The sequence below is a fragment of the Chrysochloris asiatica genome, unplaced genomic scaffold (genome assembly GCF_000296735.1).
Source record: "Chrysochloris asiatica unplaced genomic scaffold, ChrAsi1.0 scaffold00012, whole genome shotgun sequence".
Taxonomy (NCBI): domain Eukaryota; kingdom Metazoa; phylum Chordata; class Mammalia; order Afrosoricida; family Chrysochloridae; genus Chrysochloris; species Chrysochloris asiatica.
The window spans coordinates 11,709,687-11,723,265 of record NW_006408530.1 but is presented as its reverse complement, the minus strand read 5'-3'; the positions used below and the strand labels follow the sequence as shown (position 1 = coordinate 11,723,265).

Here is a 13,579-nt window from a genome sequence, read left to right as displayed (position 1 = left end):
ATTTGCTCAGCATACAAGTTGAATAAGTATGGTGAAAGAATACAACCTTGTTGCATACCTTTCTTAATTTTAAAACATTCAGTGTTCCCATGTTCTGTTCAAACAATTGCTTCTTGGTCCAGGTACAGATTCCTCGTGAACACAATTAAGCGTTCCGGAATACTCATACCTCGCATTGTTGTCCATAGTTTGTCATGATCCACACAATCGAAAGCTTTTGCGTAGTCAATAAAGCACTGGTAAACATCTTTCTGGTATTCTCTGCTTTCAGCCAAGATCCACCAGACATCAGCAATGATATCCCTCATTCCACGGCCTCTTCTGAATTCCAATTGAACCTCAGGAAGTTCTCTGTCAATATATGATTGTAGCCATTTTTGTATTACCTTTAGCTAAACTTTACTTGCATTGGATATGAAAGAGATCATCTGATGATTTCTGCATTCTGTTGGGTCACCTCTCTTTGGAATGGGCACAAATATGGACCTCTTCAGAATTCTTGACAGAGATGAGTGAGTGCCTCCTGTGCCGCCTCACTTTCTTCAAAGATTTCAATTTTTATTCCATCAATTCCTGGTGCCTTGTTCTTTGCCAATTCCTTCAATGCACCTTGGACTTCCTCCCTGAGTATCATTGGCTCTTGATCATATGCTACCTCTTGAAACAGTTGAACATTAACCATTTCCTTTTGCTACAGTGACTCTGGGACCGACTCGAAGGCACTTCACAACAACAACAACAGTGACTCTGTATATTCCTTCCATCTTCTCTTGATGCTTTCTGCATCATTCAGTAATTTGCCCAGTGAATCTTTCAATAAGGAAAAGTCGAGGCTTGAATTTTTTCTTCAGTTCCCCCAGCTTGAGAAATGCTGAGCGTGTTCTTCCTTTTGGTTTTCTCACTCTAGATCTTCACACATTTTGTTCTAATATTTGGCTTTATCTTCTTGAGCTGATCTTTGAAATTTTCTGTTCAGCTTTTGGACCTCCTCATGTCTTCCATTTGCTTTAGCATCTCTATGCTGGAGAGCAAGTTTCTGTGTCTCTTCTGACATCCATTTTGACCTTTTCCTTTCTTGTGTTAATGACTTTTTGCTTTCTTCCTGTATGATGTTCTTGATGTCATCCCACAGCTCCTCTGGTGTTCAGGTCTTTAGTGTTTAATGTATCAAATCTGTTCTTCAGATGATCTCTAAATTCAGGTGGGATATAGTCAAGGTCATTATTTTGGCTCTCGTGGACTTGTTTTCACTTTCTTCAGCTTCAGTGTGAATTTGCATATGAATAATTGATGGTCTGTTCCACAGTCTGTGTTTCGATTTTCAATGATGTTTACAGGTGTTTGTCTTCATATCGAGCTGTGCCCCATTGGCAAATGAAGGTCCTGCGGGCTTTACTGCTTTCACTTCATCACGGTCAATTCTACTTTGAGGAGGCAGCTCTACCCTAGTCGCATTTTGAGTGTCTTGTTTTCACTGATGATATAGAGCTTTTCCATCATCTCTTTCCACAGATGTAGTCAATTTGATTTCTATGTATTCCATCTGGTGAGGTTCATGTGTATGTATAGTCATCTCTTATGCTGTCTAAAGAAGGTATTTGAAATAAACAAATCATTGCTTTTGCAGAATTCTATCATGTATTCTCCAGCATCATTTCTATCACCAAGGCCATATTTTCCAACTACAGATCCTTCCTCTTAGCTCCCAACGTTTGCATTCCAGATGAAGTAATAATCAATACATCCTGATTGCATGTTTGATCGATTTCAGATTGAAGAAATTGTTAGATTTCTTCTATTTCAATCTCACTGGCTTTAGTGGTTGGTGTGTAAATTTGAGTAATAGTGGTATTAACTGGGCTTCCCTGTAGGTGCATGGATATTATCCTATCACAGACAGTGTTATACCTCATGACTGATCTGGATATGTTCTTTTTGATGATGAATACAACACCATTCCTCTTCAATTTGTCATTACCGGTATAGTAAATCGTATGGTTGTCAGATTCAAAATGGCCAATACCAGTTCATTTCAGCTCACTGATGCCTAAGATATTGATGTTTATGCGTTCCATTTCATTTTTGACAACTTCCAATTTACCCAGATTCTTACTTTGTACATTCCATGTTCCAATTTTCAGTGGATGTTAACAGCTGTTTCTCTTCATTTTGAGTTGTACCCCATCAGCAAATGAAGGTCCCGCGGGCTTTTCTGCCACGGGCTTTACTCCTTTCGCTTCATCACGGTCAACTCTACTTTGAGGAGGCAGCTCTTCCCCAGTCGCATTTTGAGTGTCTTCCAACCTGTGGGGCTCATTTTCCGGCACTATATCTGACAGTGTATCTCTGCTATTCATAAGGTTTTCAGTGACTAAATATTCGGAAGTAGTTTATCACTCTTTCTTCCTAGTCTGTCTTCGTCTGGAAGCTCATCTGAAACCTGTCCACCATGGGTGACCCTGCTGGTATTTAAAGTACTGGTGGCATAGCTTTCCGAATCACAGCAACTCAAAAGTCACCATAGTACAACAAACTGACAGACAAGTGGTGGCCGTTTGGTTTTAAATGGAAACTGTCACTTTAAATTTTGAGGAGATCTGTGCATATGCGTAGTTTTGATAAAATATGTTTTGATAAAATCTCACTGCCTTATAGCTCTGTTATAGGCAGTGAGATTTTATTAAAACATATTAAATAGGAAGATTGAACATATCAGAGTTCTATAACATTTGGATAGGGACCAACAGTAAAAAATACTTTTTACATACATATTAAACTGAAATAAATGTTTCGTAAAATATTCTTACTACACACAGTATTTTCTGATATTTTTCCATTTTATTCTTTTGTTTAAAAAAATTGTTGGCTACAACCTACTAGTGACCACAATTCGAAAAGCATAAGGTTACATTACCTATAATAAGGCTATTGCATACCTTGTTGCCATTTTATGATCTTAAACATATCTCACTAATTGTCTTAGTTTTCTTGTGCTGCTATAACAGAAATATACCACAAGTGGATAGCCTTAGCAACCAGAAATTGAATTATTTCGTGATTTAGAAGTCCATATCCAGAGTACTGGTTCTAGAGAAAGGTTCTTGTCTCCCTTCAATGTTTTTAATAGGCCCAGCATTCCTTGGAGTTCACCATGTGTCTTGGCATCTATCTCCCTCTGGATCTAGGGACTTCATAGTACAGGGACCCCTGGTCCAAAGGAGGCCTTCTATCTTGGTAGTAGTAGGTCCCTCCTCTGCTCAAGTCTTTCTCCTTTCAGAACAGACTAGAGGGCACTTAACAACAACAAAATGAAAGATGTTGGGTTTCGCACCCTTGGGAATCTTCTGTAAATTGGATTAGGCTGATAGTGGGATTAAGGGTGGTTGAAATTACTGATGAATGGAATGCAAACATTGGAAACAAAGATGAAAGATCAGTAGTTGGAAACATAGGCCTTGGTAATAGAAATGATATTGGTGATCACATGATGGAATTTTGCTAGACCAGTGATTAATTCACTGCAAATAGCTTTTTGAAAACAGAACTATATACACATATGAAGCTTACCAGATGGAATACACAGGAATCAAATTGACTACATCTGTGAATATAGACAGTGGAAAAACCTCTGTCATCAGCCAAAACCAGGCCAGTGGCAGACTGTGGAACAGACCATTAATTGCCCCTATATAATTTCAGGCTGAAGCTGAAGAAAATGAAAACAAGTCCACAAGAGCCAAAATATGACCTTGAACATATCCCACGTGAATTTAAAGATGATCTCAAGAATGAACAGATTTGATGCATTAAACACTAATGACCAAAGAGCAGAAGAATCATGGGATGACATCAAGAACATCATACAGGAAGAAAGCTAAAGGTAATTAAGAAGACAAGAAAGAAGGAAAGACCAAAATAAATGTCAGAAGAGACTCTGAAACTTGCTTTCCAGCATAGAAATGCTAAAGCAAGTGGAAGAAATAAGGAAGTAAAAGAGGTGAACAGAGAAATTCAAAGGGAAGCTTGAGAAGGACTCAAGAATTATAATACAATGTGCAAAGACCTGTAATATGCTCAGCATTTCTTAAGCTGAAAAAATTGAAGAAAAAATTCAAGCCTGTACTTGAAATATTAAAGGAGTCTATGGGCAAAATATTGAATGATGCAGAAAGCATCAAGAAAAGATGGAAGAAATACACAGAACAGAGGCAAGGGGGGTGGTATATCACCCTTGGAGTCCTGGTGTGGCACTGCAAGATAATGTGCTGGATTTAAGGTCAGTTTGAACCACAAGGTCAGTGGTTCAAACCCAACAGCTGCTCTTCAGAAACCCTATACAGGGTCGCTGTGGTTTGGAATTGATGCCATGGCACTGAACAACAGCAACATCTCACCCTTGAAGTCCTGGTATAGTGTTGTAAGATAAGCATAGGGCTGCCATCACTAGGTTCAAACCCATTAGCCACTCCTTGAAAACCCTATACAGGGTTGCTTTGAATCAACTCAACAACACACCCTACCCTTAATCCTCTTATTGGTTTATCACATCAAATCACATCATGGGAATGTTGTTGTAGTTAGGTGCCGTGGAGTTGGTTCCGACTCATAGCAACCCTGTACAGGGTTTCCGAGGCTGTAAATCTTTACGGGAGCAGAAAGCCTCATCTTTCTCCCATGGAAGAGCTAGTAGTTTCGAACTGCTGACCTTGTAGTTTGCAGCCCAATTCGTAACCACTGTGCTACCAGAGTTAGCTGCATCTTAACTGAAAACCACTGAGAATCCTGGTCCCCTCAGTTTGGCACAAAACCTTAAATACCGCACTAATTAATTCATCAGTCTTTATCATGTTGCTGCTGTTGTCATTAAATGCCTTTGAGTCCACCGTGACTCATAGCAATCTTGTATAGGGTTTCATAGGAGCAGCTGGTGATTTTGAACTGTCCACCTTGTGGCTTACAGTCCAGTCTGGTGATCCTACAGTGCCACCCCAGAAGTCCCAATGTTAATTAGTAAGTAATTGGTCCTGTATAAGAGTGGCTGCTAAGCTTGCAGTTCAAACTGACCTGGCAGTCTAGTACGTTAACCTTCAGCGCCATGCCAGGACTCCCAAAAAAGTGATTAGACCTGTGATATATTTTATGGGATTATTTTGTTTAATCTCGGAAATCCTGAACAGGGTCACTATGGGTCGGAACTGACTCGACGGCACTTAACAACAACAAAGGAGCTCTGGTAGCGTAGTGGTTACGAATTGGACTGCGAACCACAAGGTCAGCAGTTCGAAACTACCAGTGGGTGAAAGATGAGACCGTCTGCTCCCGTAAAGATTTACAGCCTCGGAAACCCTGTGCAGGGTCGCTATGAGTCGGAACTGACTCCCCGGCACATAACAACAACAATATTAAAAATATATTTCCTGTCTTGATAGTATAATCTGTTGAACATAATTTTCTTTCTCTGAATTTTTTCAGAATTTTATAGTTCTGAAATTTTAGGTATATAAATATAGAAGATACTTAGTCTTTTCTTATAATTTACATATTTTCACTTGATCTGGACATTGTGATAAATATCTGTTAATTTAGAAAGTTAGAATCATTTTTTTGTTAAGATTTTTAACTGTAGTTTGAATATGTATAAATGCCTTAAAAATTCTAAATATAAAATATGTGATCATCTAAGGGGATGCCACGAGAAGCCAAAAATATTAAGGGAGCATAGTGGCAGTGTTTTCTATAGGTCTGTGGCTCGGTAATTATTTATTGATCCTTTAAAGCATCTTGCAATTATTTAATGTAGCGATTTTGAAACAGAGTTATGCATTGAATTAATATTGTTACAACAACTTATGTTGCATATTTTACTTTTTTCAGGAACATCATTTACAGCGAGCTATTTCAGCACAGCAAGTATTTAGAGAAAAAAAAGAGAGCATGGTCATTCCTGTTCCTGAGGCGGAGAGTAATGTCAACTATTATAATCGCTTGTACAAAGGAGAGTTTAAGCAGCCAAAGCAGTTTATTCATATTCAGCGTAAGTTTGCTAATTCATTGTTTTTTGTTTGTAATTTAGATTCATTTACAAGTAAAAATCTTTTCTGTTGTCCAAAGAGGTTTTATTTTCATTTTTGATTCATATACATTGATTAATAGAAACTTGAAATATAAAATAAAATAAAATCCTTTTATCCTTATATCTGAACTTGGAGATCATTTTTAGTGTTAGGAGCATTTGATGTCTGTGTAAATATTGAATTTTGTATAACACTTATACTTTATTATATAACTAAGAGAACACTCTGGTAGCGTAGTGGTTACGAATCGGGCTGTGAACCTTAAGGTCAGCAGTTCGAAACTACCAGCCGTTCCGCGGGAGAAAGATGAGGCTTTCTACTCCCGTAAAGATTTACACCCTTGGAAACCCTGTACAGGGTCGCTATGGGTCGGAACCGACTCGACGGCACTTAACAACAGCAAAGAGAACACAAGACACCATATCTGGGTCTTTTATTACTATAACCAGATAAGATATATATTTTTAAAGGCCCAGTCTGTGGATGTAATGCCCAAGAATAGGAATCAGTTTTGTAAAATTATTCAGAATGAAATTTTATACCTCTACCATCATCTATTTTTTATAAAAAGCAAATATTGCATCTTAATACTGTCTTTTCTGTATCCCACTGTTGATATTTTAGATTGTCACCACTCCATCCTTAATTATTTCAGTAATTTCCGGTTATAGTTACTAGTTTCTCATTGCTACTTCCTGTCCTTGTCCTTTACTAATCTGTCTTCTTCACAGAGTTCAGAATCACCAAAGTGGTCGGTCTTCTTAAAGTATCATTCTGACCAAATTAATGCTCTTGCCTAAAATCCTATTGTTCTTCGTTGTCTTACATTAGAAGTTTTCAGCTATTCTGCAGACAGATGCTAGTACCTTGATATCTTGTGTTATGGCATAAAAAATAACCTTGGGAAGCTTGTTAAAAGTAGAGATCCCTGAGCCTGTCTACAGACCTGCCTGCATATCTCTGGATATACAGACCGGCTATTTGTATTTTTTTTTGGTAACTTTTCCAAATAATTATCACCAGATCTGAGATTAACTCTAAGGTCTATTCTTTAGGGCACATTCTAAAATGCACATTTTTCATTTTTGAAATGAGATTGTGCCTTACTGTTAACACTGGATTGAATTCTAATTTTCTAAAGCGAATTTGTATTTGTTTCTGGCAGATATCTAGGGATACCACTAGACTGAAACCACTTAAATAAAAGTCTTTGGTTACTTTGTTTAGTTAGTTTGTTTTGGAACCACTGGTAGCTTTAATTCAGGTTGCAGACCTGCTTGTGGTTCTGGTTCTCAGAGGGAGATTTTCTCCCCTTTGCTGTCTATTTCTGCATCGTTAGTTTATGTCTGCTTTATCTTTCACTGAGACTGTAGCCCTTTGATAGTATAGATTTATGCAAGGATATTGTATTTCAAAAGGGCCCAGCATAAAACCTCTTTTTTGTAGTATATGTAAGATAATGGTACATCTGTTATAAAATTGATGGCAATTTAGATTTCATAGAGTTCAGTAACAGCCAAATTCTAAAATATGATTAGAAGGCCTTTGATTTGTTCTTTTTACTACTGTAACTTCATTTCCTGTTGCTCTTCCTTTATTCTCTGTGCCCTAAAGACTACTGGAAAGTATCCACATTTGCATTGTTTCATAATTCACACTTGTTTTTATGTGCTATTCCAGCCTTCCTTCCCTTCTTCCAACTCATTTAAGACCCAACTCCTCCTTTATGAAGTCTACTCTACCTTTTCTCCTTGGATCTTTTTTTTTGTTTGTTTACCTTTACCACATTATCTTGTGCTTACCTTTATTAGAGGTCTTGCCATACTTTATTTCAATTATTTGTAACTATTCTTTCTCTCCTTTTAGACTGGAAGCTCCTTCAGGACAGGAAATGCTTTGTTGTTGTGTTTTAATCTTCAGAATAAAGTAGTTGGTCTGTAGATACTAAATAAATGCATGTGTATTGCCTGGCTGAATTGTTTTTAAATGACTTTTTGGAAAGCTCTCAAGTATTAGAATTATTTCCTAGAGATTGATATTTCTGAAGAGTTCATGAGAAACACGCTTTTATTTGTGTGATTTGTTTCCTCTCTCTTCTGTATTTTTATTCCTTTTTTATTTTATTTTATAATAACAGAATAAAGAGGCGCGGGGGAGGAGCCTTTAGGTTGTTGAATTTCCTTAACTTTTGTGTCAGTTACGGTTGTTCATGATAGGAATTCTAAGGATTCATTTTGATCCAAATTATCAAATTTTTATGTTTTAATGGTAGTAGTATAGCTGGACAGCAGGATCTATGACCATTTATAAAAAAAATTTTGTAGGAAACCAAGAGCCAGAAAATAGATTTTAGAATTAGACCCACTGGATAAAATAAAGATCTTGTGCTGGCTGCCCATCCCCTAGTTATTCTGTTATTGTTTAAAAATAAATAAATAAACAGAAAAATTATTTTAACTATTTTCTTTTATCTGTCAGCATATGTAGTTTATACACCACACTGTACAGTATTATACTACACATAGCAGGTTTTTATTTTATTTTCTAATTCGATTTTAGGTTTCTCTTATTTTAAATGTGTGTGTATATATATGTGTGATATATATATATATATATAATTGGTCAAATTGATATTTCATGTTTTGTATACTTATGTGTCTATTACTGGACTCAAGATTTCTATACTAAATTTTTAAATTCATGTTATTATTAAGATATTTTTCAAGGTTTTCTTTTTTTAAACATGAGTAAGTTATTGCCAACTCTTCAAATACAATAAATTTAATAAAAATAGCCTTCTGGATTTTCCCATTCCTTCTTTTAATAATAGATTTGAAAGACTCTCCATTTACTTGGCTAGATAAAAGATTGTAAAATTTTCATGGGGCTTCTCAATAGAGTACTAATTTAGGCCTTCACATTGCGGTTTTGTACTTGACAGAGTCTCCTTGTTGGTCTCTTGACTTGTCTTAACTATATTGCCTAGTACCCAAGCCCATTGCTGTCAAGTCCAGTAGGATAGAGTAGACTTGCTCCCTAGAGTTTCTGAAGTGAATTATCTTTACAGAATAAGACTGCTTTATCTTTTCCCCTGAGAAGCTGATGATTGCCTCAGTTATCAGCCCAATGCTTAACCCATTGTGCCACCAGAGCTTCAACGATAATTCTTTACGGGAACCAACAGTCTCTTCTTTTTCTCTCAGTGTGGCTGGTGGGTTTGAACTGCTAACCTTTTGACTATTCTAAGCCCAGTGCGTATCTGGCAGTGCCAGGGCTCAGGCGTGTATATTTAGGCATAGTGTAATGAATGGACAAAACAAAAAAAAGCAGGATTGGTCACAGGTGCATATTTCAGTGTCTGTGTACTGGCCTTGAAGCATTAGAATTCTTTCCCGTGTGGACTCAAAAGATTGATGATATAACCCAGTGTACTAAATGTGGTCTTTACCATATTCACCTAGCAACTCGTATCTCTGTGGAGGACTCTGCAGTGACACCACACTGCCTTGAGAGTTGGCACTTTTCAGCATCTTGTCTATTTCTGTTATCTATCTTCTGTCTACCATAATAAAGGAAATTTGCCTTCCTTTCTTACCTCATTAGTATAATTACACTGGCTACCTACCAATAAAATATACTTTTTCATATGCTTATTTTGGAGTTCTGGTATGGTGTGTAGATAAATAGCAGACTGCTAACCAAAAGGTTATCAGTTCAAACCGACCAGCCACTCCTTGGAAACTCTATATGTGGTTGCTGTGAGTTGGAACTGACTCTATAGCCTTTAACAGCAAGAACACTAACATTTTCTGAAAGTTTTAATAGAAAACTGAAATGTTCTTTCACAGTTATGGGTAAAAGATAGAATAAAATAGCTTTTACTGACTTATATGTTCAAATACCCACCACTCGTCTGTCAGTTTGTCGTATTGTGGTGGCTTGTGAGTTGCTATGATTCTGAAAGGTATGCCACCGGTTTCAGTTAAGCCTCCAAAGACAGACTAGGAAGAAAGAGTGATGAACTACTTCCGAATATTTAGTCACTGAAAACCTTATGAATAGCAGAGAAACACTGTCAGATATAGTGCCAGAAAATGAACCCCTCAGGTTGGAAGACACTCAAAATGCGACTAGGGAAGAGCTGCCTCCTCAAAGTAGAGTTGAACGTGATGATGCAAAAGGAGTAAAGCCCACAGGATCTTCATTTGCTGATGGGGCACAACTCAAAATGAAGACAAACAGCTGTAACTATCCATTGACAATCAGAACATGGAATGTACGAAGTAAGAATCTGGGAAAATTGGAAGTTGTCAAAAATGAAATGAAACACATAAACATCGATATCTTAGGCATTAGTGAGCTGAAATGAACTGATATTGGCCATTTTGAATCTGACAACCACATGGTTTACTATGCCGGGAATGACAGATTGAAGAGGAATGGTGGTGTGTATTCATCATCAAAAAGAACATATCCAGATCAGTCGAGGTACAGCACTGTCTGTGATAGGATAATATCCATGCACCTACAGGTAAGCCCAGTTAATACCACCATTATTCAAATGTATGTACCAACCACTAAAGCCAGTGAGGATAAAATAGAATAGTTCTACCAACTTCTTCAATCTGAAATCGATCAAACATGCAATCAGGATATATTGATTATTACTTCTGATTGGAATGCAAAGAGGAAGGATCAGTAGTTGGAAAAAATGGCCTTTGCGATAGAAATGATGTTGGAGAATGCATGATAGAATTCTGCAAAACCAATGATTTGTTCATTTCAAATACCTTCTTTAGACAGCATACGAGACGACTGTACACATGGACCTCACCAGATGGAATACTTAGAAATCAAATTGACTACATCTGCAGAAAGAGATGATGGAAAAGCTCCATATCATCAGTGAAAACAAGGCCAGGGGCAGACTGTGGTACAGATCATCAATTACTCATATGCAAATTCAAACTGAAGCTGAAGAAAATGAAAACAAGTCCACGAGAGCCAAAACATGACCTGGAATATATCCCACCTGAATTTAGAGATCATCTGAAGAACAGATTTGATACATTAAAGACTAAAGACCGAAGACCAGAAGAGTTGTGGGATGACATCAAGAACATCATACAGGAAGAAAGCAAAATGTCACTGAGAAAACAAAAAAGAAGGAAAAGGTCAAAATGTATGTCAGAAGAGACACTGAAACTTGCTCTCCAGTGTAGAGATGCCAAAGCAAATGGAAGAAATGAGGAGGTCCAAGAGCAGAACAGAAAATTTCAAAGATCAGCTCAAGAAGATAAAGCTAAATATTAAAACAAAATGTGCAAACATCTGGAATCAGAAAACCAAAAGGAAGAACACACTCAGCGTTTCTCAGGCTGGGGGAACTGAAGAACAAATTCAGGCCTCGACTTTCATTATTGAAAGATTCTCTGGACAAATTATTGAACGATGCATGAAACATCAAGAGAAGATGGAAGGAATACACAAGAGTCACTGTACCAAAAGGAAATGGTAAATGTTCAGCCATTTCAAGAGGTAGCATATGATCACGAGCCAATGATACTGAAGGAGGAAGTCCAAGGTACATTGATGGAATTGGCAAAGAACAAGGCACCAGGAATTGATGGAATAAAAATTGAAATCTTTGAAGAAAGTGAGGCGGGACAGGAGGCACTCACTCATCTATGCCAAGAAATTTGGAAGACAACTATCTGGCCGATTGATTGGAAGAGATCCATATTTGTGCCCATTCCAAAGAGAGGTTAACCAATGGAATGGAAATCATCAGACAGTCTCTTTAATATCCCATATGAGTAAAGTTTTGCTAAAGGTAATATAGAAATGGCTGCAAGCATACATTGACAGAGAACTTCCAGAGGTTCAAGCTGGATTCAGAAGAAGCAATGGAATGAGGGATATCATTGCTGATGTCCGATGGATCTTGGTTGAAAGCAGAGAATACCAGAAAGATGTTTACCTGTGCTTTATTGGCTTTCGATTGTGTGGATCATGACAAGCTATGGACAACATTGGGAAGTATGAGTATTCTGGGACACTTAATTGTGCTCCTGAGGAATCTGTACCTGGACCAAGAAGCAGGTGGTCGAACAGAACATGGGAACACTGAATGATTTAAAATTAAGAAAGGTGTGCGGCAAGGTTGTATTCTTTCACCATACTTATTCAACCTGTATGCTGAGCAAATAATCTGAGAAGCTTGGTTCTATGAAGAAAAACGCGGCATCAGGATTGGAGGAAGACTCATTAACAACCTGTGATATGCAGATGATACAACCTTGCTTCCTGAAAGTGAAGAAACTTAAAACATTTACTGATGAAGATCAAAGAGCACAGCCTTTGGTATGGATTACATTTCAATGTAAAGAAAATAAGAATCCACTGGACCAATAAACAACATTCTTATATCAATGGAGAAAAGATTGAAGTTGTCAAGGACTTCATTCTTCTTGGATCAACAGTCAACACTCATGGAAGCAGCGGTCAAGAAATCAAAGGACGCATTGCATTATGCAAATCTGCTGTACAAGACCTTTTTAAGTGTTTTGAGGAGCCAAGATGCCCGCTTGAGGACTGAGGTGCGCCTGACTCAAGCCATGGTATTTTCAGTAACCTCATATGGATGCGAAAGCTGGATATGAATAAGGAAGACCGTAGAAGAATTGATGCTTTTGAGTTACTGTGTTGGAGGAGAATATTGAAAGTACCATGGGCTGCCTAAAGAACCAATAGATCCGTTTTGGATGAAGCGCAGCCAAAGTGCTGCTTGGAGGCCAAGATGGCCAAACTTCGTCGCTTATACTTTGGACATACTGTCAGGAGGGACAGCTGCTCCATCTCTCCACGTCATCATCTCTGCCTCCATCTCGGGGATCGCTGCCTCTCTGGATAGGGTTCCGCTCTCCGCTCTTCTCCTTTCATGGTTCCAGGGACCTCCGTTCCTAGCTTGCAAAGTTAATCACTCCCCTCCTTGCCACAAAATGCACACTTTTACATTTACAACCTTCACAATCAGTTCGGGTAACAATTATTCACCCTTGCATCACAAGAGACCTATCCGCATTTCCTTTAATCAGTCCAGCCTAGACAGATTGGATACTACTCAGTGGAGAGTCTACCTTACTCCATGCCCTCTGGATCTTGGTTCCCTCTTGAAAGCTTATAAGCCAGTCACTTCTTGCCTTTGTAGCCCCCCCATTTTGGATAGCCAGTGTCCAAGTTGCCCATCCCTGTCTACTCTGTGTATGGAGGGGGTAGGAATGATCCTTGCTGCAAAGATTTGTACACTCTTTTGAGCTACTGCATCCTTAGGTGTAGGTCAAGTTCATCAAATTGTATCAGGTTAGTCTTTTTTTTCCTCATCTTTCTTCTTCTAGTTCTGAGCACCCAGTCATTGAGGCTATATCCTGGAATGTTTTGATTACAACATCATATTTGATTGACAGCTTTGGTGGGTAGAAGATTCTTGGGTGGCAGTTTTTTTT

The 13,579-nt window shown here is 38.0% G+C and overlaps 1 protein-coding gene across 1 annotated transcript in view; it reads left to right on the top strand.

Moving 5' to 3' along the window:
- The window catches only part of EPC2 (enhancer of polycomb homolog 2 (Drosophila)), a 146,622-nt gene that overhangs the window by 63,835 nt on the left and 69,208 nt on the right, over nucleotides 1-13,579 (top strand). The window contains exon 2 of the mRNA XM_006834554.1: nucleotides 5,875-6,034. Within this exon, the coding sequence (XP_006834617.1) occupies nucleotides 5,875-6,034 (160 nt within the window). The remainder of the gene's footprint in view (nucleotides 1-5,874; nucleotides 6,035-13,579) is intronic.